The sequence below is a fragment of the Alosa pseudoharengus genome, unplaced genomic scaffold (genome assembly GCF_046254945.1).
Source record: "Alosa pseudoharengus isolate Yale_2024_CS ecotype anadromous, Long Island Sound unplaced genomic scaffold, YU_APseudo_1.1 YU_APseudo_1.1_scf_21, whole genome shotgun sequence".
Lineage (NCBI taxonomy): Eukaryota > Metazoa > Chordata > Actinopteri > Clupeiformes > Clupeidae > Alosa > Alosa pseudoharengus.
In genome coordinates this window covers 34179336-34206533 of record NW_027468674.1, presented here as the reverse complement: position 1 = coordinate 34206533, position 27198 = coordinate 34179336, and the positions used below count along the sequence as shown (strand labels likewise).

At 38.1% G+C, this 27198-nt stretch overlaps 1 protein-coding gene across 1 annotated transcript in view; it reads right to left on the bottom strand.

The window, feature by feature from the left end:
• Positions 1-27198, bottom strand: part of ryr2a (ryanodine receptor 2a (cardiac)) — a 142614-nt gene that overhangs the window by 38122 nt on the left and 77294 nt on the right. Inside the window, exons 51-72 of the mRNA XM_076298837.1 lie at positions 26777-26867; positions 25098-25238; positions 24360-24523; positions 24196-24274; positions 24026-24115; positions 23593-23730; positions 17751-17831; positions 16455-16530; positions 15738-15861; positions 14748-14863; positions 14522-14586; positions 12835-12956; positions 12154-12203; positions 8650-8710; positions 8164-8402; positions 7926-8007; positions 7586-7716; positions 6722-7042; positions 6017-6257; positions 5843-5930; positions 5509-5601; positions 4988-5158 (exon numbers count right to left, since the gene is read on the bottom strand). Coding sequence (XP_076154952.1) covers positions 4988-5158; positions 5509-5601; positions 5843-5930; positions 6017-6257; positions 6722-7042; positions 7586-7716; positions 7926-8007; positions 8164-8402; positions 8650-8710; positions 12154-12203; positions 12835-12956; positions 14522-14586; positions 14748-14863; positions 15738-15861; positions 16455-16530; positions 17751-17831; positions 23593-23730; positions 24026-24115; positions 24196-24274; positions 24360-24523; positions 25098-25238; positions 26777-26867 — 2764 coding nt within the window. The remainder of the gene's footprint in view (positions 1-4987; positions 5159-5508; positions 5602-5842; positions 5931-6016; positions 6258-6721; positions 7043-7585; positions 7717-7925; positions 8008-8163; positions 8403-8649; positions 8711-12153; positions 12204-12834; positions 12957-14521; positions 14587-14747; positions 14864-15737; positions 15862-16454; positions 16531-17750; positions 17832-23592; positions 23731-24025; positions 24116-24195; positions 24275-24359; positions 24524-25097; positions 25239-26776; positions 26868-27198) is intronic.

Here is a 27198-nt window from a genome sequence, read left to right as displayed (position 1 = left end):
CATCAATTGTTATTTCTCCAAATGAAACATCAAAAGCAAAAGTCAAAAGGTTAGGTTTGTGGATTTTGTGGTTTGTTTGAAAGGGTGTATTATTCTGAACACATCCATGGCCAAGTAACCCTTGAATGCAAGCATGGGGAGGCTGGGACTCAGCCTTTGCCAGCCATTTAGCTTAATTTGAGTCAGACACTTAGGGCCCTATCTTTGATATCTGAAACGTCTGGTCAGAAACACAAAGTTTAAAGGCATTTAAGGCGTGTCCAGTCCACATTCCCTAATTTAATGCGTGATTTTGTGATCAGACGCTGAGCGCACTGTTCAAAAGGGTTGTTCTTATGTGTTATGTTTGGGTGTAACATCCTTTGAACCAATGAGAATGACATCTGTCATTCCCTTTAAAAGAGCCAGCAGTGCAACATCAAACAGCCCGTATTTTGACAGTCAACACATCTGAAGGAATCTGCTTGCACAATTCCACTAGTACTTGCTATACTAAAACCTGTGTGTGACTAGCAGAGTATTGCCTATATGCATTCTGCACTAGCAGAATATATTTTTCATTTACATACATTTACAAAGATACAAGGATACAAGGAAGTTTATTGTCACATGCATATAGTTACTGGAAGTAAGAAATGCAGTGAAATTATGTCTGGTGTCAGCCTATTTGTGCATTTATGGGGGGGGGAGCAACAGGGGCAAGGAAAAACTCCCTTACCAAGGAAGAAACCTTGGGCAGATCGATCCACAGCTCAAGGGGCTAACCCAACTGCCAGGGGTCTTGGTGTGTGTGTTGGGGGGATGACAGGGGAGATGGGATAGTGTGCTGTGTATGTGGGGAGAGGGCAGTGTGCAATATAGACATTTAATTTAGACATTTAGAAGACATTTAATTTAATGACATTTAGTCATTTAGCTGATGCTTTTATCCAAAGCGATTTACAAAATAAGGCACAAACAAGGTAGAGTGTGACAAGGACAAAGTTAGAGCAGCAGCAGCAGTAGAGGGTAAACTTATGCTTATAAGGGCATTCAAGTAAGTGGGTGCAGAACTGGACACTACCGTATTTTCCGGACTATAAGTCGCACTTTTTTTCATAGTTTGGCTGGCCCTGCGACTTATAGTCAGGTGCGACTTATATATGAAAAAAATATATAATTTAACATGTTTTTAAATGTTAATTCATATTAACTGACATGAACCCTACATGAAACATTACTGTCTAGCCGCGAGAGAGTGCTCTCAAATGCACAAGTTCTGTGCACTTTCAGTCAGAGATTAGTGGTTGCGCTATGCCTGAAACACACGTGCATACCTAAATCCTCAAATTACGGCCAGGATTCTGTTTGGGCCTCAGATTCGGACAAATAAAGGCCAGTAATAATTTTGTTTCAATTTAACTCATAAAAGAGCTCTTCTTAATATTTTATATTGTTGGTTGGTTTAATATTGTTGCCAATGAAAAGTCATTGTCTTACACCAACATGTTGCTCTCAAGCTATCAGTTGCATGCCGGCCCCTTCTGAGCTTGCCAGAGGCTGAAGCAGTAACCTAGCCTACATTTAAACACAATTGTTGCTGCCAGGCATCAGCCTATGAATTTTATAAAAAAGTAAATCATGCATGATTAAAAAATAAATACATTTAGGCTGAATAAGGTTTCCATTTCAGCACAACACACGTTCCATGAATAAATGAAAGCGGATGCTAGGGCTGCACGATTATGACCAAAATGATAATCACGATTATTTTGATCAATATTGAGATCGATCACGATTATTTATCACGATTATTAATTAATTTTAGTGACAAAAATATTTTTTTCCCTAAACATATTGGACTTGCTATCTGGCTCACCCAAATTCTTCCCCTCACATTTACTCCCCTAAATTTCTGCAAATATAGATTTGACTGCAACTTCCAAACTTCCAAACAACTTCCAAACAAATGTTTTGTGCGTGCTACTTTGTTAATATTTGGGAAAACGCCCACCGGGAATCCTCCCAACGCTCCCCATTAGCCACTTAAGCTCTGCTTGTTCATGAGTTTACTGTAATCGTTAGTCCAAGGGTGTCCGAACTTTTTGACTGAAGGGCCACATTGGGTTTTGAAAATTGGCCAGCGGGCCACACACAAATAATAATAATAATAATAATAATAATAATAATAATAATGTTTTGTATTATTTAAATGACAAAATAATTTTGTTGTAGAAAATTAATTTCTTAAGAAATACTGTTAATTTGATGCTGTTTAATTCATTTATAAATGGTGCACTGTCACTTTAAGACTCTTTGCCAGCTCCACTCAAATATAGCCTATGGCTAGTGCTGTGCCTATGGCTGTGCCCTCTCACAGTTTATAAATGGTTAGTAGTGGGAACTACTGTCGCCATCGCCCTCTCTCCCACGCTCAAATGCATAGACAGTAAAAGTCAAATGCGTCCCCAATTAAATGAACTAGACTAGCATAACGTAGTTAGATCTGCTGCAATGGAGATACTATGTATCTCGATGTGACAAGCTGTTTTGACATTGTAAACGTTCTCTAAGAAGAGTGTAAAGCAGTTTGCAGTAGCCTAAAGTTAACCACAACGTCGTCTATCGCTGGAAAAAAATAGCGAGCGGCCTATGATAAACTAATAAATGCTCGGCGGGCCGGATTAAAGTGCATGGCTGGCCGCAGTTTGGACACCCCTGGTTTAGTCATTCGTTGATATGTAAAACACTGACGTGTAGGCTACATTTTCATTATTGTTCACTCGTTTTGAGTAGGCTGTGTCTTGAAACGCATATGCATTGTAGGTTGCACATGTAGCTTATAAAATACATGAATAAAATTCACGGATCCCGTCGTTAGCTCAACTCTTATTACAGTATAGGCTATCGGAGGAAGCAAACAAGGACTAAAAGTTAACGTTATAAAAAAGGCATGTGTGGTTTACGTCATGTGATGTGTTTCACGGTATGAGTTGAGAGCCCTGCTTTGCTTATATTTTTGGTTAACTTAACTTGCCTGAAATCCGAAATATTTTCGAACAATGGATGATCGAGGGACAAGCTCTTGGCCTTCTGCTGTGCCACACATTTGATTTGTGCCACACGCTTGATTTGTTTTGTAGCGGAGCGTTCTATGGGTTGCCAGGTTGGTTCTATGGGTAGAGCACGCATTTGAAATATCGCTCGATCACGCAAATTTGATCGTGGGAAGCAAAAATCGTGATCGTGATTAAAATTTGATTAATTGTGCAGCCCTAGCGGATGCCTTATCTCGCAATAAGCGGATGGAAATCCCAACACCCTTACATGAAACTTAATAGTGAACCATCAAATACCCCGCAGATTTCAGTGGTCATCAGTCCCGATATTTAGCAATATAATCAAACAGTAAGCCATGCCCCAAATAAAGGTGCTATGCTTTGCGCAGGCTAAATAAAAAGACCCCAGCGATAATTTGAAGATTTACGATAGTATGTCTCCTAAACATTCCTCACCCGTTATCTAGACATGCATGAAAACATTTGAAAACAAACCTCACTGCCATGTAGGCTAATATTTGATCGCGGTTTTGTTACTAATTATATTTCACGTACTACGCAACCTAGAAACTGAAAGTAGGCCTACTTTGCGTTCCGTGTATGTCTGTTCATGTGCGCAATCAATTATAACGTTCCTCAAATAGAGAACACATCCATGTTCTCTCGCGTTATAGGCTGTATATGGTAAATTTTCATGTACCATATCATCATTTGAAGAGTTCAGATGCAAAACCCTCTAAATCCGTCTGACTACTTTTCTTTTAAATGAGCATTTAAATTTAGGCTCCTATAGGTTTTTGCCTATAAATCGATATTTCAGACCAGGATGAGTGGTATTTAGTGGGTTTAGAAGTTAAATTATTTGATTAGCGTATAGTATGTGTGGAGAGCATCCCCTCGCCATCTTTATCACATTTTTGACATAGGTGGCATTTAGAGGCTTTTGCATCTGAACCCTTCATTTTTGTTCAGTGAATCTTTTGTAAATTGCTTTACAATTAACTTCGGGCCTATAGATCTATGCCTGGCTTGCTTCGGTCACGTCTTTTTAAAAGCATCTTTTTCTCTCTCGTGAGCATTTAATCTGCTGCCAGCTTGTGACTCCACATTGCCCAAAATGCTTGATTGCATTGTATTCTCCACATTTTAGCTAAATTTTGGTGTACCTCATGGCATTTTCTTTCAGTGAATCTTTTGCTTTACAATTAGGCCTATCCGGCCCTCTTCTTGGCTGCCTTCACTCCTTCTTCGTCTTCATTAACATTAAACTTTTTGGCTTCAATAGTCCAGTTACATAGTCTCTGTTTTTGGATTTTGTGAAATACATTTCTAAATAAATGCGACTTATAGTCCAGTGCGACTTATATATGTTTTTTTCCTGTTCATGATGCATTTTTTGACTAATGCGACTTATACTCCGGAGCGACTTATAGTCCGGAAAATACGGTACTTTGTAGCCAAGCATTAGCGATTTGAATGAAATGTGAGCAGTTACAGGTAGCCAGTGGAGCTAAAATGGACTGCGGGGTAACATGTACCCTTTTGGGTTGATTTCACCAGGCCAGGCTGGGAAGCCCGTCAAGAGGGTGTTACAGTAGTCGAGTCAAGAGATGACCATGGCCTGTATCAGGAGTTAGGTAGCGTATTGAGCCAAGTACATTGTACGACCTGATTGTTCTTGTGTTGTAAAGTGCGAACTGACGAGACCTGGCAACCGAGGCAACATGATCAGAGAAGGTTAGTTGGTCATTGATCATAACTCCTAAGTTTCTCGCTAGAAAGAGATGGGGCAAGAGATAGGGAGTGATTGTGATGTTAATGTCATGGTGTATAGTGGGTTTGGCTAGGAGAACCATCATATCATTTTATTCACATAAAAAATACAAACACTGGCCCCACTGACTGCTTTGCACATACTCTCTCTACAATGTGTCAAAGTGCTACAATACCTGAGAGAAGCGATTCTTAGCAAGTCCAATCAATTCCTGATCTCCTGGAGCACAAATATTCAGGCCAACAGGCAGCAACCTCTTGAGAGCAGCTACAATAAGAGAGGTCTGCATAGAGTAGCGGTCACCTTTTTTCTTCATCTTTTTCCTCTCCTGGTCTGACACACCTCCCTATTTTACACATCAAGAGATCAAAGATGTCCTATGAAACACACATCTTATACTAAAAATGATAGAAATACAGCTTTTTCCTTGTTGGCTATAAAGGATTTCTTGTGCAAAGTTTCATTACATTTGGATCACAAAATTTCACAGCTAATATTCTCCGAACCATATTTTCTGTTAAGATGATGATACCTTAAACATTTTGGCTAAATTCTCTGGATTGGCTGCATATCATGACCCATATTCTGATTCCATGGAATCTTTGGAATAGGTCTAATTACAATGACACACACCATCAACAACAGAGTATTCAGACATACACTATCAACATACAACCCTCAATATACTGTACTTACTTTTGACATTTTTGATTTGGTATCCGTAATGAGGAAAGACATGTTGTTTATCTCATTCTGAACAACAAAGTTTTGCTCCTCCCTTTTGAAGTTCTGCAATCGGGAAAGATGAGCACTGATTCATTTGTATATACTATACTGTGCAAATGTACTACACCACTGCAGGAATCACACTAAAGAATTTAGACAGTGGAACCATTACGCAGAAAAGAAGGTGTGTGTGTATGTATGGGTGTGTGAGTGAATGAGTGAGTGAATGAGTGAGTGAGTGAGTGACTGAGTGTGAGTGAGTGAGTAAGTGAGAGAAAGGGAGAGAGATAGCAATTTGATTTACATGTGATTTTGCCCAAAATATGAAGATTTCTGCCACCATGCGGAATAACTCTTCTGCCTCTGGGTTAGGTTCTTTAAGCCATTTTGCCCTAAGAATAGAAAATATTAGAATTAAAATATAAATGAAGAAGTCCCAACATGCCATTAGTTTTATCAATTTTAAATGACATGGTACCTGTTGTAATCCACAAATCGTATGAGGAGAGGGTAGAAAGCATATAGATCACGAACAAGGATGGTGAATTCATCCAGGATGAGAAGCTCAGACTCGGACATCTCTCCCCGTCCCTCAGCCTTCATGTTCTCCTCATCTGTCAGAACGATGGCGGCTTTCTTCTTCAGTTTCTCCATCAAAGGTAGGAAATGGGACTTTAAAAGCTGAGGCTTGGCCTTGCTTATGATAGGCTGAGAGAAGACTGAAAATTGAAATATGGACATGAGTTTTACTCTGAGGTTAGTAAAAACCATTCCAAATATACAGTAAGGTTGAGTATCAAGCTTTAGTGGGCCTACAATATCATGTTCCCAAAATATATATCTATACCAAAAAACATTTGGTCAAATGACAAAATTTGAATTTAACTTGATCTATACCACAGCTTGTCAATTATTTATAACATAGCTGTGTGAATTACAATTAGCTGTTGATAAGTATGGCATATTGCATGCGGGTGAAGCATGGTAAATATGGAACTGGCCACAGTTGGAACACCTTTGATGTCATCAGGAATTTGGTTCCAGAGCTGAGCAGTAGAGCAACCAAAACCAAAAGCTGCTTTATCATCTAGTGACCTGAGAGATGTAGCAGATGTGTAGGGGGGAGACATGTCTGACAGTGGACAAACACAGAGATACTACCTCTCTATCATACTGTGCCTACCTGCCAACCGCTTCATCCAGGCTCCTTCATCAATTCCCAGATTGTTATAGATTATTTTCAGGATGTTCCCCAGCAGCGTGTTCATGTGATTGGATGTGAGTGAGGTGCAGCAGCTCTCTGCTCGTTCAGGGTTGTTCTCTGGCCCATGTTCCCACCAGCGTGACATGTAGCTGCATAACATGGGTAACACCACCTCCATCACATGAGGCATCTGTGTGTAGCACATGCCTGACTCCGCTAGCTCCATAATCTCTTCCAAGGACTTCTCAAGAGATGGAATGAGAGGACACATTTCCTCCACCTGAGCAGGTAGTCCAAGAGCTGAAACAAAATAGAGCAAAATAAACTAAGCGACAATGCAGTAAAAGGAGAGACATACATTTCAGCAGGTTACCTATGTAAGCCACAAGTAACCTGCTGAAACATATCTGTCTTTACAACAAGGTAAGTAACAATGTAATGACAATTTATCAAATTACTGATTAGAACAGTCAGGATTTTCTGTGCAATGTATGCAACTACTGTATTGGACACGCTCCAAAATCAGTCAGTTGAAATCAATGAAAAATGCTCAAACAAAATGATCTGTCGTTGATGTTAGTGCAAGGAAAACATTCTGTGGTCATAATTGTTTAATCTTACTGACAATTTACACATTAAACGAGATATAGATGTAACTGAAATGTAGTGGTGAAGGGTTAGATGAAAGGAGGTTTTTTGTATGTATGTAAGGATTTACCATATATTTATTCATGTACATGCAGTTTACAAAAACTGTAGTAGTCTCTCCTTTAGACATGCATTTTACAATGTTTTATGGAAGTCAAATGTTTTATACAATGACAGTAAAAAATGAAGCCATACTTGTTCTCTCCCTTGAGGGTTTGACATTATAAATGGAGTGACTATTAAATGTGTTGAGTTGAGGTTCCAAAAAGGCAACAGGGAAAGCTCCTGAAAAAGCTGCCAGGCATTCCCCTATGGCTGGTCGCTGTCTAGAAAGGGGAGACAAATTCTACTAACATTATCACTGAAACACTAATACCTACATGTGAATCTCTTCCAGCCCAAATATTTCTTTATTTTACTCTGTATATCTATTACTTTTCAAGATACATTTTACATATTCGGTGCTTATAAATTAAATTAAAAAATAGTTGTTATGACTTGACACTGTTAAATGAGAGAAATTGTTTTAACATACCTTTCAACATAAATGCTTTTGCTAGTGCCCAGTAAATACAGGCTGTTAAGTAGCCTATAGCATGACACCTGAATATCATCAACTGTAAAGAAAACATAATAATAATAAGTCTGTTCAAATAATGAGATTCTAAGGACATCATTATGGGTTATATTTTTGGAACAGCCTCAGTTAGTTCAAAGTTTGTCAAGGAAATTTTACATTATAATGAGTGAACAAGAGGTCTGATAATACTTACGTATGATATCCTCCCCAAACAAGTTTTGTGTGATGTGCTCAAAGAGGGAGGAGAGCACAGGCAGCAATGCCACAGTTGTGTAGTTGATGATCTGAGTTACTCCCTTAGGCTGAGCACGGGTGTGAGTGAACTGGCCCTGTTGCAGGTTCTCTATAGTTTTCTCCAAGTCCTCAGCAGCATTGTCAAAGAATGCCCGCAGTGCTGCTTTCACTGTGTCCAAACCTGTCTTCATCACAGTTCTCAACACAAACAGAGATACAAACTCACATAAATCACATAATCTTATAAAAATATAATAATATACCCTTTAGATATAGACTAGCTGTACTGTCAATGTCTAAATTGATATGAAACCTGAAATGTTTGAGTCTGATAAAGTCTGAACTTTATCTCATCTATTAACGGTGGTCAAAACAGATAGAAAAGAAAAATACCAGAGCAACACATGAATTTGAGATCAGTTCAGCCTTGTGATTGAATATTTACCTGGCATCAAGTGTTTGTCCTAGTATGTGGAGACAGTTCACAATAGAAGCCGCATCATTTCCTAAGAGAGAAAGTGAAGTGAGTTGTTGCTGAAATTCATTATTCTAAGCACTAAAGCGCTAAATTCCCTCTTCCCAAAGGGTTCCAATAAATTCGTCCAGAACTGTATGATGCACATGCATTATGAATGATCAATCATATCAATCAATAATACACAGAACACATGTTCTATACTTTATTCATAATATACGATTAACCTGTCAGGCACTCTCATGCCACAAGTCAACTGTGAAGTGTACAAATTGCAGTATTATTGTGTAAAATGTCCTCAAAATGGCTTACCGTATATTGAACAGTGTTGTATATTCTATACTAAATATTTGTGTTTTTTTATTTGTGTAATTTCATCATGTATGCCATTTACAGTAGTTTATTCAATGTTAATTAAAGTCATGACAATGCATACAATGAATGTGGGAAATATCCTGTATATGAAAACAATAAGAACTTAAAACTAGAAATGCAATTCCAAGGAATTACCAGTGCATGAAAATGTTAAAGTTGTGATGTAAAATATCATGTATAGTTAAAACAGATAATACAGAGATGGTTACTACGGTGATGCTAGGATAGACATGGTGGTTGCATAGCTTAATAAAAGTTGATAGTTTAAAAGTAGACTGTTTAAAAGCTGAATGTAGATAGTTTAAAAGTTGTTGATAGACAGTAGATAGTTTAAAAGTTGTTGATAGACAGCTAGTTTAATAGGTAGTTTAATGATAGTTTAAAAGTAGACCGTTTAAAAGTTGAAGGTAAATAGTTTAAAAGTTGTTGACAGACTGGAAGTTGAATGAATGTTGATATTCAAATAGTTTAATGGCTGTGTATAGGTAGATATTTGACGATAACTGAAAGTTGGAATGGCTCTAATGTTTACTAGCAGTTATGTATAGTAAACCATGTGACTTAGCTAACCAAGCTTATCATTTTAGTAGTTATGCTAACTATGCTAATTAACATGCTAACAATGCTAACTATATTAACCATGTTACTTAGCTAATCATTTTTAGCAGTTATGCTAACTATGCTAACTAGCATGTTGACATGCTAACTATGTTACTTAGCTAACCTAGCTAATCATTTTTAGCAGTTTTGCTAAAAATGCTAACTAGCATGCTAACATGCTAACTATGCTAACCATGTTACTTAGCTAACCTAGCTAATCATTTTTAGCAGTTTTGTTAAAAATGCTAACTAACATGCTAACATGCCATCTATGCTAACCATGTGACTTAGTTAACCTAGGTAATCATTTTTAGTAGTTTTGTTAAAAATGTTAACAATGTTAACATGCTAACTTTGTTAACCATGCTAACTAGCTACAGTGGGTAGGAGTCATAGTTGATGAAAAATGTTGACATAGTTGATGACAAGTTAAAAAGTTGTTGATAGACAGCTAGTGAATGTATATAGTTTAAAAGTTTAAAAGTTGAATGTAGATAGTTTAAAAGTTGTTGATAGACAGCTAGTTTAATAGATAGATAGTTTAATGATAGTTTAAAAGTAGACCGTTTAAAAGTTGAATGTAAAAAGTTCAGTAGTTTAATGGGTTACATTGTTTAACAGTGGATTATTGTAGTGAGGACTTTTATTTTGAAACAGTTTTGGGCAGAGGAAACAGTTGAATAGGATGTGTAGTCTTAATTGACCCAGATTGTATGCTTAAAGCCTGAGGCTGCAGGTGGCCTGAACACCTGCCATAGGATTCTAATTGCTTAACGGCCGTATTATGTCACAATCAGCAATGTTAAATCTATGGGGATTTTTAAAAAGTTTTTCTTTAGTTTAAAAAGTATAAAAGTTTCAAAGTTGAAAAGACATAGCAGCTTCGTCCATTTGAATACCTACGTTACAAATTTTGAATGAAGTTTCTAAGTTAAACTGTTCAAGAGAAATAGCGTACGGAAAAAGTGGTAAGCGGAATAATAATAAGTTGTTGCCTAGGAAGAACAGTACAGTGCATTTTCATGCACTGTAACTAGTCAAAATTTCCCCATTGACTTAATATTGCCCTTTATGATATCACAGCAATTAGAATCCTATGGCAGGTGTTCAGGCCACCTGTCCCAACTGCCATTCTCAGGCTTTAAGCATACAAACTGGCCCTATTAAAACTACACACCCTATTCAACTGCTTCCTCTGCCAAAAACTGTTTCAAAATAAAAGTCCTCACTACAATATTTCACTGTTAAACAATTTAATCCTTTAAACTACTGAACTTTTTAACTGTTCAGCCATTGTAACTGTTACTTGTCATCAACTATGACTCCTACCCACTGTAGCTAGTTAGCATGGTTAGCATAGCTAGCATGTTAGCATAGCTAATATTGTTAGCATTGTTGACATTTTTAGCAAAACTGCTAAAATTAGCTAAGTAACATGGTTAGCATAGTTAGCATGTTAGTTAGCATAACTGCTAAAAATGATTAGCTAAGTTAGCTAAGTAACATGGTTAGCATAGTTGGCATGCTAGCATGTTAGCATGCTTGTTAGTATTTTTTAGCAAAACTGCTAAAAATGATTAGCTAAGTTAGCTAAGTAACATGGTTAACATAGTTAGCATGTTAGCATGCTAGTTAGCATTTTTAATAAAAACTGCTAAAAATGATTAGCTAAGTTAGCTAAGTCACATGGTTAGCATACTTAAAATGTTAGCATGCTAGTTAGCATACCTACTAAAAATAATTAGCTAGGTTAGTTAAGTCACATGGTTAACATAGTTAGTGTTGCTAACATGCTAGTTAGCTTACTAATGTTTTCATTTTTAGTAGTTAAGTTAAGTAACTTGGCTAACATTATTATCTTTAGCAAACATTAGAGCCATTCCAACTGTCAGTTATCGTCAATTATCTACCTAAATAATTTAACCTTTTAAATTATCCACCTATTTAACCGTTCAATCATTCCAACTATATTAAACCTTATCTACCAAGCAAATCATTTAACTATATAAACTATCCACCTATTTAACTGTTCAGTCATTCCAACTATATTAAACCTCATCTACCTAGCAACCAATATAGTTTGTTTTTACTCTGTATGATATTTTACATCATATTTTTGGCATTTTCATGCACTGTATTTCCTTCAGGAAATGCTTTTCTAGTTAATTTTTGCTACACTGAACAATACCTTACAAAAGTTGTTAATATATTCATTATGTTTACATTAAGTCTGAACTGGTCACAATGTAGAATACATTGTGACTACTTTTATTATCTTAATTTACATTATTTTCTCCCAGTTGGAACATAGCAATACTGAAATAAATTCACAAATAATATTCACAAAACCAAATTTTCTGACAAACATGCAGTGAATAATTGTTAGAAGACAAATAGCAACATGCACACAAAGGAAATTTGTTGTGGAAATGATTTCAGAGTCTGAAATGATCAGGCAGAACTCAAGACAATACTGGAACGTTTCCACACTATCCTTACCAAACAGTGATATCCTATGTCTGACAAGAACTCCAAGTTTGCAGAAGAGGCTAGGCAAGAGAGGTTTGAAAACAAGAGAAAGGTAAAAGAGAAAAAAACATTTCTAATAGTGTTAGAAAACTGTTAATATTGAAAAGATTGCAGAAGAAGTGGAGTTAGAATTTCGGAATGGCTCTATTTGTATTTATAATGTGCTTTTCTACATAAATTTTCATTCTAATAAAATGTTGATTCATAAAACGAGAGAATAAAATTAAAAACAGAACAAAGTCTTTTCACAACCTTAATTCAAATTAATATTTTTGCTCAATGCCCTCAAAACACTTCCACACAAAGCTCTTTTATGATCATTGTTCAAAAGAAATGTCTAGCAGGTATCTACAACTGTTGGCACATCAAGGACTAGCTTACCTTAACTAGCACCTCAAGCAAAAACTACTTTTGAGAGATCATAAAGCTGTACAAACACCATAACTCATGTTAAGGTGGGGATTAGGGTATATATTAGGGAATGCCCGGCCAGATATTTTCACTCATAGATTGTCTATACAGTACATCATCTTTTCTATTAAACATATTATTTTCACAATTCAAATGGGTCATCTTTTGCATAACAAATTTGAATTAGTGATTAATTAGTAAAAAAAAAAGTCTATTTAGCACTCTATCTAGCAATCTTACCTCGTCACCATTTCTTTCTCTTTGTTGGAGGCATGGCCACCACTGCTGATAGGGTGTAATGCAGTAGACAGGAAGTACAGGTGATGGTTTTTGAAGTACTGATCCACGAGGGGTAAGACCACCTGTGAGAAAGGACACACACATCAGATTGAAATGAGTCACTCAATTACTCACTCAAAATGAGTGATGACTGTTTTTGCAATTTTCTTAAGGATAATTGTCATTCAGTTACACTTTGGAAATCAAGTATTGTGCTGTTCTCCTCAGTAAAGTTTCAAAATATGTCACAATGCATCCTTTATAGCTGAACAGGTACAGTAGCTTCACCAATAATAAACTTGAGGCCAGCACTTTAGATTGGTAGAAGGGATTCGGATGGAGAAGGATCTTAAAAACCTCTGCAGAGAACAAGCATACAAGCAGGGTTCACTGACAAGGTCGTTAGGTTGCTCACTGGCTTGACCGGTGTCAGGGCGAGGAGTAGATTGGTTTTGAGCTACACCATTTTGAGTTTAATATCGTCTAGGGCAGGGGTTTTCAAATTGGTGTACAAGGACAGCTGCCACCAAACCAGGGTGCTTGAACTCAACACTGTGACTGCAAGCCCAGTCCAAGAAAATCACAACTTTAAATTTATATCATGGTCATACTATCTACGTTTTTTGCTTGGCCCAGTCTCCTCTCTTACTGTAAACTTCTTTACTGAAGTTACTAAAAAGCGATAGATTTTTTTTTTGCGTCCTTCGGATCCATAGACAAGTGGTTTCCAAATGGTGAGGTGCGCCTCCCCTGCAGGGCGTCAAAGAGTCTCAGAGATTTTAGCACCATCATGAGGTCCCACAGGGGCACTGACGTGGAGGTCGGGCTGAAAGTGCCAGGCACCTTTCAGGAAGCGGGATGCGAGGGGTTGAGCTGTAGTTTTGTAAATGCATTTCTATTTTTCTCATCTCCCTTTCCTCTTCCTCTGTTGCTAGATATATAAATGACTACTTTTCTACAAATGCAATCTGCCCGCAACACTAATTTTTATATATTTATATCTAGATCTCTCTTTACCATGAAATTGTTGGTGCTGTGTTTTTCTGAAATTCCAAGACTCTAATTATGGGTAAACACCACATTCTTGAGGCAAATGTACTTTTTGCCTTAATTGTTAAATTAGGCATCCCAGGGTGTATAGTGGTTGAAGTTGAGACCCTTTGGTGTGAGTGTGGTTGGACATTCTAAAGAAGCCTAGTCTAGTAAATTAACTTACTTTCTATACATAGTATGCAAAAGGTGTCAATAAAAACAATAAAATAACTGCTAAATTATAGTCTGCTTCTTACCATTTTGGAAACAGTTACTATGCAGAACAAAGGAATTACTGATGGACTTACAGCTGAGAAATAGCCCTTTTATTGTCTCAGCCCAAATCCAAATTACTGTAAATTCAATTTAGGATCTCAAAATATTCTGTTTATCTGCTCAATCTATTCTTATCTTACCTTATTTCTCCTAAGGGTCCCTTAGGAGAAACAGGTGAGATCTCATTTCCTATGGGTTGATACAGTAAAATAAATAAATGATTTATGAACTGATATGTTCAAAACATAAATAGCCAGTACTATTTTACAGGGTATCACATAGTGGTATTAGATACAGAACTATTCCAAACCTGCAACCAATTTTCAAAAAATATACTAACCTTCCCAAAAAACTTCATCTGCTGGTCATGACACATTTTTTCTCCCTTTGGCTGATTACTGGCATCTGAAATCAAGTGCAAAATAGCATCACAACCAATTGCTGTATAATGAATATGGTGTAAGAATGTAGTCTAAATATTCTCAAGAACACTACACAGGAAAAAGCACAAAGCATTATGATTTCATAATAAATCGTAGAATGTGATAGAAATAGTCTATTTTCACCAAATTCCAGCAAATGTTCATGGGCTTGGTCCACATAGGTAATGAGTTGCAGTAGGAAAGTGTAAGCAAATCGCTTCTCTATGGAGGGTGTGTCAAGATCCTGCTCCTTTTTAGCCCTGTGAATTGTACAATACATACATACAGTTTAGTGTCACTGCTAAAAGAGCACTGAGCTTTTTGCTTTTATTCAGATAGAACAGTGAAAAATGGCAGGAAGCGAGTGGGAGAGATATGGTGGGATTGGGAAATGACTGCGAGTCGGATTTGAACCCGGGTCCCTGTGGGCACTTGAACTCAAATGTAGCATGGACGCTGCAGCTGCTTGTGCCACAACTCCCCCAGACTCTGGTTTGTCTTATTCCTTGACGGAAATCACTTGGTCAGGTGTACCGATTGGGTGTAGACCAAAACCACCACAGAGACCCTTGAAAAGAGGTGGTCTCGGTACATAATTCCAAAAGAACTTTGAATTAGTTTGTCTGTGGTGGGAATGTGATCAAACTTTAACCTGGGCTAATCAATGGTTTGAGCTAATTGGTTCATGCAGCCAGGTGTGCTTTGCCTTCTAGTAAGTGGTAGAGCACAAACTAACAGCATGCATAATAGTAGCAAGTAAGTAGCTGACGGATAAGCCTTGATCACAAGACAGCATGTTTTCTCTGTAAAGTGTGAAGCAGAATAGTATTTGGAAGACGTTTCTTCAAGTAGCCAATGGGAAATCACTCAGTTCTCTTTCAAGTTCACTCAATGGGAAGTCAACGTTAACCAATGTGAAGTTATTCCCATATGATGTCATTGATCTCCAATCACCTGTTTTAGGGAAATTGTCACATGCCTTACACTATATAAGGCAGTGTGTGTGATAAACTAGTCCTCTTTTCTTCAGAAAATTCTTTTACAGTATATTCATAACAATACATTTTTTGGAGTTCATTAACTGATTTGGACGAGAGCAAACAAACTGTAAGCGAAACACCCTCACTCACTCACCTAGACACAGTATAACCATTTATCTGAAAGAACTTCAGGATGTCTTGTGCTTTTTCTCTGTCTCTTGATTTCTCTTTGGCCGTTAGAGTGTCATAGGGCACCAGCAAAGGATGGCTCCCTCCACCTAGCAAAACACAAACACTTAAGAAGTCATGTGAGAATGCATGGCAGGTATGCAGAGGTGGGTAGTAATGTGTCTTGTCTACTTGTCTACTAACTAATTGTTTCTTGTACTCATAGGAGTAACTTTAATCCAGAGAACGTTCCACTCTTACTCAAGTACATTTACTTTCTTATTAAATAGTTTGATCCTCAAGTAGACAGCTTCTAGCTTACAATTTCACCTGCTTTGACTATATAGACATATAAAATTATACACTACATTTGCCTCTGGTTCGTATGTGTGGTTTGTTAACTCAACCTGGAAAAATGGGCTGCATTGGGGTAATGCAAATCGTAACACTTTCCAGATGTATTGGAGTGACCTTTTGTATGAAAAGCTGCAGTTGTTTTTTTTTTTTTTGCTGTTGTATCTGTACAGGTACAAAGTATTTGTATAATGAGCGTCTTTTCTATACTATACTATACTATTCTATACTATACTATACTATTCTATACTATTCTATACTTCTGAAAGAGAGCTGATGGTGTGAGGAAAGAAAGTTAGAAACACAGGAAAAATAGATCATCAGGTGATTGCGCTGAAATAGAGACTACCTTTGGCTTCAAGCTCAGATTTCTTATTCTTGGCCCATATGTTATGATAGTTTTCTGCAAGTAGTTCAGCCATGGCCTGAAACAGAAACAGACAAACAACTCATTGAAAAATCTATTGACATCAAAATTCTGTATGGGTAGGTAGAGATTGTTATTCCATTAAACATCACTACCTAAAATAGACGGGACTTTACTACTATTGAGCAAATACTTTATTGATACATAGAGGCAATTAAAAGATTCCCAAGTTGACATTTTCTACAACCACTCCTTCAGATATTTGTATCAATATACTCAGATTTACATTGGCTATAAATTTGCCACTGAGATTAGCTCAAGTTTGATGGACAAAGTGCCATATTTTATATTTGATCAGAACTATAAGGAAATGGGAATGGGATATACTGTATATGTGCATAATCACAATGTATTTTAATATATTTGTGATTACATGAATGTAACACAACTAAATTTCAGGAACATTTGCTGTTCCCGTCTTGGGGTGCATTTGTAAAATCAGATTCCATTTATCCAAACAATATTATTCTAATGATTTGCTTAACTCGCATTACGACCGCCGCTAGCACAGTGCAGTCATCTAGGCACATTTGGAACTCATCAAAGAATACTCTTTTTGTTATTGAAGACTTGTCTTAGTGAGGTTGCACACATGGCGAGTGAGGCTTTTTAACACACATATATTTTTTGTAGAAAATGTGAAAATTTGAGATACAACAACCATTGAGCAACCATGCGGAGTGCATGCACAGTTTATAAGGAGTTGTACTGTACTGTAAGCCAGAGAAGCATTATTTGGATTGTACATGCAGCACCATACGGTGGTCATATTATGTACTGCTATGCGGTGCATCTAGTTATTCTAGCCTTTGAAGTAAGATTTTAGGGCTACCAGTTAATATATATTTTCTTTTTTCTCTAAAATGTTATGTCTTTTAATAATTTATTTTTTAAATGTAATGCATTTTTACATTTCACTACAACTATTGCGTACTATTTTACTGTGTAATATTTCATTATGATCATAATCTCAACATCATTGAAAATGAGGCCTACCCTTCATGAATTTCCGCAAATTAAATAAAGGTTGAATAAACATTTAGTCTGCAAGTTACACTAATGTGATGTTCTGCTCCACCTTTAGTGCTGGGGTGTCTAGAGTGTTCTAAAGGACCCTGAATTTACAAATAGCTTTAGAGTTCAAGCGTGTGCTTGGGTGGCAGTTTACCAGTACACCCAAGATACTCTCTGTTGGTAAGAGCCTACAGCATCACTCACGTGTAAGTCTCTAGAGAGAGTCACATTACTCATGTCGATTGGTCTAGGGCTGAATCCATGAGTGCCTTCCATAGAATGCTGCTTGCAATGGAATATAATGCATAAAAAATGTTAACACAACATTTAGACATCATGATCCTTCAGTACATAAGGAATGAGGAATCATAATGTAAGCAAATCAGTTAAATACTAATCATGCTACTCATGCCCATCTTGTTTGTTGTTTTTGTACAATGCAGCCTGGGTTGAATTACAAATAAATTACTAGTAAAATTAACTTTACTCATGTCACATATCCTGGTACTGTAGTTACCAGCATGTACGGATTATGAGCCACTGGGCCCAGACATGAAAAGGGCACCCATGCCCATCTCAGAAAGTTACACTTACGTATGTTAATTCTATTACAAGGGACTACATTGACTACATTGACTCCAGAGCAACTTTTGGTTAAGTGTCTTGCTCAAGGGCACAATGGTGGAGACTGAAACCACAACGTTTCAGGCTACTGCATGCTAGCCAAGCTACTTCTACCTCTATGCTACCACCACCCTAACTCAGCAATGCTAGAGGGGTCCAGGGCCATGGCCCCCCGGAGGATTTCTTTTTTAAATAACCGCTTAAAGGAACACGCCACCCAATGTCAGTAGTAATATATGTTCTTACCTTAACTTTCACGAGTTGAGTCATACCTCTCCCGTGTCCGTACGTGCACTCAAACGCTCTGGTGCGCGGCTGGACTGTGTTAGCATGTTGCTATGCTAGCGGGCTTTGACGGCAACTAAGCGTAGAAGTAATCAAAAACATCCACGTTTTACCGACTTAAATACAGTTGCACGAGTAGTTGATAGAAATGCTACGGCCACGCAACATGAAACGTGGCGATTTTCCAAGCGAATAAACCGGAGAACTACAATGTGTGGCGCAATAGCACTTGGGAGTACTTCGACCTAGCGTAGTAGTATTGTTAACACCTAATTGTAGATCCTATCCACCACAGAGTTTAGAATCCATGCTGGATCGACCCTCAGCCTCTCCCTCCCCTCTGAGCGAGAGAGAGGCACACACACTAGAGATGCGCTGATGGGCTATTATTTCAACCATAACTGCATAGCAAAACTTATCATCCATCAGCCATCCATCAACACCAAAGTTTTTTGACCAATCTTCGAAACGGCACCCGCCCACCATCCGCTGGTTGTTTTAATGTAGGGGGTGATGCAGCGCTGCTGACGTGAGGCTAGAAAGCCCTTGCCTGTTCTAGGAAGACTGATCCAATGCAGCAAATATATTAAAAGGCTAAAGTCCTACATTGGCTATGTTGTAGCCTATCCCCAGAATATCAGCAGCAAACTCAGTCTCTGTCTCGCAAAACAGTCTCCAAATAAAACGCACATCGGCCTGTTGCCTATACTGCCAGCTTGTGACAATATATCGTCCAAAATGCTTGATTGCATTGCATTCTCCACATTTTTAGCTACATTTTCATGTACCACATCAGCATTTTTGTTCAGTGAATCTTTTGTAAATTGCTTTAAAATGAATTGCGCTGTCTGTCTGAAAAAGACGCGCTCGTGCAGTTAAAATAATGGGAGTCTTCAGAACAGGCTTTCAGTCACCCTGACATAACAGTGTGTAAAGTAGCCTATAATGTGAATGACTTGTTATTTTATCAAGGATTTCTTTCTTTTTGCAAAAAATAAAGTACAATAGGCATTAATTAGTAGGCCAGGAGCATGTTGAAATTATGTGGCAAATTGCGTTTTTTAAGGACGTGACCGAAGCTGAGGCAAGCCAGGCAATAGGCCTATAGGCCCGACGGTAATTGTAAAGCAATTTACAAAAGATTCACTGAACAAAAATGCTGATGTGGTACATGAAAATGTAGCTAAAATGTGGAGAATGCAATGCAATCAAGCATTTTGGACGATATATTTTCACAAGCTGGCAGAAAAGGCAACAGGCCGATGTGCGTTTTATTTGGAGACTGTTTTGCGAGACAGAGACTGAGTTTGCTGCTGATATTCTGGGGATAGGCTACAACATAGCCAATGTACGACTTTAGCCTTTTAATATATTTGCTGCATTGGATCAGTCTTCCTAGAACAGGCAAGGGCTTTCTAGCCTCACGTCAGCAGCGCTGCATCACCCATATAGCCTAGGGGAGAACCGGCACAATTGTAACACTTTTTTATTTTTCCAATTCAAACTCGATTTACACAAAGACGATAGACTTGAGAGTTGTGAAATTTGACCAGAACAGAGTCGTACATGTCTACTCCATGAAAGTTGAAACAGAATTTAAAAAAGATGTTATAGTTTGTCAATAATTTAACTTAACAGCCATAAAAAAGTGCGGTACAGTTGTAACAGTAGCGTCATGAATGTAACAGTGCTAAAATCGTGAATCCTATATCATATTTTAACACAAAACAGTGCTGGGTTAAACAAAGAGCATCTGTTTTCATATATAATCAAGAAAAAAAGTCCAAATGTATGACTGTTAAAGCTAATTTATTGCATTATTGATTAGCCATTGCAGACCATATTACGGTGTTATGCTAGCTCACAATAACCTTTAGGCCTAAATATGCTTATTTTGGCCATATCCACTTGATAAAACCAGTAGTTGATAAACTGCTTATTTCTTAGGCCTACATGTCTGAAGCATTTGGTCCAACAGTGATATTTCAAGTTGCTGTGTTAACTTTAATTGGGTGATGGCGGCACAAAAATCATAATCCATAACTCGCAATGAGAATGTTCGTGCATTCGCGATAAAATCAGTTCATTTTGCCATAGAGACTGGTGTTACAACTGACCCGCACAGGTCATGTTTTTATTTTCATTTAATTGCATGTGCTGTGACTACATAAATCAAATAGGACTCATGTTAACTTGAAACAGAGGGACTGAAGATACACTCTAAAAATTGCTGGGTTATTTTTTCAACCCAAACGCTGGGTCGAGGCTGTTGGGTCATTTTGTTTGGTTGTTTTTACTCATATTGGGTCATTTCTGTAACCCAGCTTGCTGGGTTGATAGTTTATCACTGCTGGGTTGATAGTTTAGGGCTGTGCTCCCTCCTGTCCCCCACCTGAGGTGGAGTACACTACCCAGCACCAGGGTGACTTCAACACAGCTGCATAGTTATTTGAAGGTTGAGAGAGAAAAAATCGGCAGGCAGGCAGGCATATTCTCTCAACCGTCCAGTCCAGCAGCTGTGAACATGCAATGGAAATCAGGTGATTTCGGAAGGTATGTATCTGCTTTTATTTATTTATTTTTATCCAGACGGATTTTAAAAGTCCACCCAGAGACATACCCTTCCTGGTATCAAGGAATATTCTGCCTGCCATTTCGTTCAGCTTCAAGCAGGTTAGCAGGTGTCATTCATTCCAGCTAATATTAGCTACTGTTAATGTTAAATCTACACAAAGACAGACTCATAAAAACATAGTTCTGTATTCACTGGGTAGGAACTGCTGAACAGAAACAAAACAAACTTTTACAACGAACTACAATTAGCATACCAACAGCTGGTAGGTAACGTTAGCAGACTTGGAAACGTTATGCTAATTAAATATGCTTCGTGGCTAACGTTTGTCAACTAGCTAACACAGTCGAAGTAGTCTCTTCACAACACACGTAACTTACGATAATAATCATGCCAAACAACATCTTATTAAATCATTCAAGGTAGCCTCATAGCCATGTAACTTACTGGGTGGTTCTTGGTGGTAACATTAACTTGGATTCACTAACTGAATGTGTTAACATAGCTGGCTAACGTTAGCACTGCTGACTGTCAGCCTAATGTTAGGCTAATGGTAATGTTAGCTCATCTGACATAAACGCACGTTTTATATTACAGGTATTATGTTTAAAACAACTCCAAATTAGGTGGTCATAGTTTCCGAGTGTGTTGCACTAATAATTTGTCTCCTGGTGGATTTTTATGTCTGTCAACATCATTCACTGGTAATGGTTCATGCACGTCTTGCTATAAAGTTTTGTAGGCTAACAGTGATTAAAATGCACTCTTTTTTTCTTTGATTGACAGGACTGACCCCCAAAACGGACTTTGGAATCTGCCTGCCTTCATGGAAGTATCATGCATTTTATACTAGGCAAACTATTCAAAAATAAAGAAAACTATCAAATAAATAATTATGTCTGTTTTATTTCATTGCATGGCTTTTGATGGCCATTTAATATCTAGACTGTCTATATCAGGCCCAAAGCTGTTAACAGAAGGTGTGACTTTCAAGTAAGTAAATACAAACTTTGAGTTATTAAAAGTTTGTACAAGCAGAGTATTTTAAAAATCAACCAGTAGTTTTTGGGGGATTTGGTTACATAACCCAAACATTACGTAACTTTAACTAAACAGTTGTGTCAACATAACCCAACATATTGGTTAAATTTCAACCCAGTTGTTGGGTTAAATTTAGTAACCCAATTTGCTTGGTTAAGATAACCCAATGCTGTGTTGGACCACATTTTACTCAGCGGCTGGGTTGAAAACAACCCAGTTTGGGTTGTTTTCAACCCAGCATTTTTTAGAGTGTATGAATGACATGTGATTGAAGTCCACACGCTCAAATTTCACAAAGCAAACTTAAACAAACAGTTGCGGTTAAAAATAAATAAAAAATCGCAATGCTTGAATTTTGCACCTTTTTGCTTAATCTCTGGTCGTATTTATAGTAGACCATTCATATTTGGATGGCTGTAAGATTATACATAATTACATGATATGTGTCTGTTTACGTTTCCGTAGCTACACCATATCTTGAGAATAAAACACTGTTACATTTGTACCGCTGTTGTACCAGTTCTCCCCTACATTAAAACAACCAGCGGATGGTGGGCGGGTGCCATTTCGAAAATTGGTCAAATAACTTTGGTGTTGATGGATGGCTGATGGATGATAAGTTTTGCTATGCAGTTATGGTTGAAATAATAGCCCATCAGCGCATCTCTAGTGTGTGTGCCTCTCTCGCTCAGAGGGGAGGGAGAGGCTGAGGGTCGATCCAGCATGGATTCTAAACTCTGTGGTGGATAGGATCTACAATTAGGTGTTAACAATACTACTACGCTAGGTCGAAGTACTCCCAAGTGCTATTGCGCCACACATTGTAGTTCTCCGGTTTATTCGCTTGGAAAATCGCCACGTTTCATGTTGCGTGGCCGTAGCATTTCTATCAACTACTCGTGCAACTGTATTTAAGTCGGTAAAACGTGGATGTTTTTGATTACTTCTACCCTTAGTTGCCGTCAAAGCCCACTAGCATAGCAACATGCTAACACAGTCCAGCCGCGCACCAGAGCGTTTGAGTGCACGTACGGACACGGGAGAGGTATGACTCAACTCGTGAAAGTTAAGGTAAGAACATATTACTACTGACATTGGGTGGCGTGTTCCTTTAAATGAAGATTTCTGGCGAGTTTTGTGAAAAGAAATGGATAGATTGAGACCTACACATCACCAAACCATCAACAGATTTTAGGCATCTTGCTGTGCAAAAAGATGCTGATTACAAAGCATTGTTATCACACAGATATCAGGGGTGGAGAACATAGTAGTGACCTCAAAACAGAGGCTTGAGCTTTAGGGCACCCTGGGTCCGGTAGGCCCGTTCAGTAATCCATCCCAGGTTACCAGTACTTATTAAACATGTTTAGAACAAAGAAAAGATACTCTTAACTAAGGCACCATCATGCATATAGAAAGGTTGGGGCAATAGGCCCAGATGCAAGTACAACAACCCTGTTGCCAAATGGTGACACAATTATATATAATTAAGGAATAAATCATTAGAGTTTTCTCTTTGGTCACCTGACTTGATAAAGATATCCGGCGTGTGCGGTTGTGAAGGCTAGCTGTGTCACCCTCTCGAGTCCTCTCAATGAGCCAGCCCCATGCCAGGATGGTTTTTAGGGATTCCTTTATGGGACCCCGATAAATCTCTTTGTCCTAGTAAAACAATAATAGATATCAGGGCAGTTACAATATAGAAGATTTGGCATAATGTATTCATGGGTACTGTAAGTATCATGGGTACTGTACTGTTGACTGTGTAAGGGCTGTTAGCAACACTCAACATTATATCTTCCTTTTTTAATGAAACACTGGGAACAGGGATTTAGATCACTATTTAAATGAAAACATATCAATGGCACATTATATAGTCAACCCATGACTACATACCCTATAAAACCCTTGGTCAAAACAGCGGACATTTTTAAAAAGTATACAGGAAGAGCCTCACCTTCTCTGACAAGCTTTTGTATGGTTTTAGAAGGGGGTGTGTCTTGGTGAATTCACAGAGCTGGTCACCATGTACCCAGCCTTTGGTAAGCTGAGAGAAAATGGCATAAGCTGATGATTTGTTTCTTATCCAAACCACACCACTTCACTCTCCAAAAAAGATGAAAATACCTTATCCATAGACCACCTCTCGTGAGAATGCTCAGCAAATTTGATGATGAAATTATCCAGTTTTTCAGGGATAACCACACTGTGTGGAAGAATAAGCATTACTTCAAAATGGCAAGCATAGTATGTAAAGAATTAAACTAGTTTTTAATGACAAACAGACAGACTTTGAAGTATCGACTGGCTGGGGGTTGAAGTTTCCCTCTGCATCCATCGAGGACTGCTTCTCCATCATGGCCACATAATTAGATTCCATGTAGTCTGGTGGCAAGGCTCCGGCCACAGCACTTAGGCAGGGCAACGCCAGCTTGAACAGCTCGTGTTCGTACTTCTGAGGATCACACCAAAGCCAGTGCACAGGTATATAAACACTAAGAGCACCACCCCTTTTACAGAAAACTTAGCTTAAGTCAAAAGTTTTGAAACACCTACTCTTTTATGGCTTTTACTACTATAACAATGTTTACTATTGTTACATTGTAGAGCAAAACTGAAAACTATGAATTAACGGATGTGGGATAAGGGTAATGTAGTAAACAAAAAAAAGAGTAAACAAAGCTGTTTGTTTACATGTTTTTTTTATTTTAGGCTCTTCAAAGCAGCCAACTTTTGCTATGATGACAGCATTTCACTCTTGCCATTCCCTCAACCACCTTAGACCACGTTAGACACTGGGAATGGTTTTCTAACAGACCTGAATGAGTTGCCATACGTGTTGTATGGGAACTTTTTTGCTTACTACATAACACCTAAAAGAGAAGGTGTTTCAAAACGTTTGACCAGTAATGTAGCAAAACACACACCAATGAGCTGTGAACAGTGAGGGGAAATGTAAACACAAGTCTAGCATCTCCATTAAACATCTCATGTTCTCCAAGGGCCTGCAATTAAATGTATTGTTTTACCTTCCTTGACAACGCATCAAAAATCCCCCAGAACAGCTTCCTGGAGAGATGTAGCTCTTCATCAGAGGCAGCTCCAAAGCTACCCCAGCCTCCAGACAGGCAATAGTACTTCCAGCAACGCTCATAGTGGTTGGTCAACAGCTGGAGATCACAATCAAAGCCACTCTTTCATTAGTTTCTTATTATTCAATGCCAGTGCTAACGTAAAAGGCAAAACATGTTGAGGAGAACTTGGGACTGATAGCAATACATTTATGGTTAAAATGGATAATAATTTAACTTCAAGACTACTTTTAGTTAGCCATGTAACCCTTCTTGGTTTTAAACAAAGACACCATCCCCTCCCCCAATGGAATGCTAATGTGCTGGTTCAAGGCCTATCAGTTACACAGGACAAAGGATATTACCTTGATATAATGTATCCATGTGTCATGAAATGTAAATGTATTCATGTTTGGTATCATTCTGATAGTCTCAGTACAAGGATTGTAATGATTTGATTGTGAGAATGTTTGGAACATTCTACAAGTGATATTTCTGATTTATTATACGGCTCTTCACAATGGGATTTCCGAAAGTTCTAGCGGTCATTATTTCTTGGGAAAGGACCTCTGAAAACAAGAATGACCGCTGTCAATGGCAACGGAGTTTGCGCTTGGAACTTCATTCAAAAGTGAAAGCAGACGGTTGATCAGCTGTGTTCTAAAGAATGTTTGATTCAAGTTCAGCGTGTGTTGCGAACTATTTGTTTCTCAGCAAAAGCCACGACGAAACGGTAACAAATAAGTGTAAAGAGACATATCATGGAGTTTATTTTTTCGTTTTGGCAAGTAGCAGTGTAATAAGCGGGGTAATGTATAGAACGCCGGTCATTATGGGAAAATAAGTCCCTTCAGGGCGAAACAAGACCCCTCCGCTGGCGCGTCGGGGTCCAGTTCGCCCTGTCGGGACTTATTTTCCACATAATGACCGGCGTTCTATACATTATCCCTTACATATATGATATCTCTCCTCATGCTATTCTGATAAGAATGGATAGGTGTGAAGTGGGTGTGAGTAGGTGTGTCAGATACCAAGTGGAGAACCAACCAAGTGGGCTTGTTTTTGGCGCCATTTTCTTCTTTGTTTAAAGCATTTAAAAGTAACTAAACTGAAAGGTTTGTCAGATTTTGGATTTTTAGAACATGGATAACTGAGAGAGAGAGGGTGATCCAACAGAGGCCATGGCCTTGTGCCATGGCCTGGGCTAGGCCTACATAGACAATAGACCATTTTTTTACCCTCTCTGCTTGTAACAGAATAAACTTGATTCCTGAGTTTTGCCAGTCTAAGATTAATATTAAGTAATTATTCACCACAATTACTTTCAGGACTCTCGGTAACACTTTCTATGAAGGTTGTATTAATAACACCCTATGAATGCATTCATAATGTTTTATAAGGTGTCTATAAAGCATTGTAATGCTCATTATTACCATCTATATGTATTCACAAGTCGTCATAACCAACTTCATGATGCATTATGACAGCTAATTATGAATGATTATAATTTTAATCTGAATAATGCATTATAAATATGTCAAGATCTGCCTACTCACTTGTCAATTTTATGATGCATCATAACTACTTTGCTTTGCTAAATGCGTATAGTGATAGAAAGTGTTACCGGACTCTCTTACCTTAAGGGGCATTTTAGTGTGTTCATTCAGCAGGGGGACATCAAATACCAGCCTTCTGAGCAAATGTTGCATCATGGAGGGCCTCAGTTTCCTACACACACACACACACACACACACACACACACACACACACACACACACACACACACACACACACAATGAAGGGAAACTTTCATTAAGTGGATATAAAAGATAAGGATTCTGGGTTTTTATATTTTGAATGGTAATATTACAAACACAACAAAGGGTTCCATTTAGCTTCATCTAGGTACCCAAAGTGCTGCACAGTAAAGGGGGGAAACATCCTCCAATCACCAACAATGTGTAGCACCTACTTTGACTTCAAGCCATGACTCTAAACTACACTGTAGTTGTTCATACATAAGTCAAGCTTGGTCTTGGCCATGTCAAGAGGGACACAC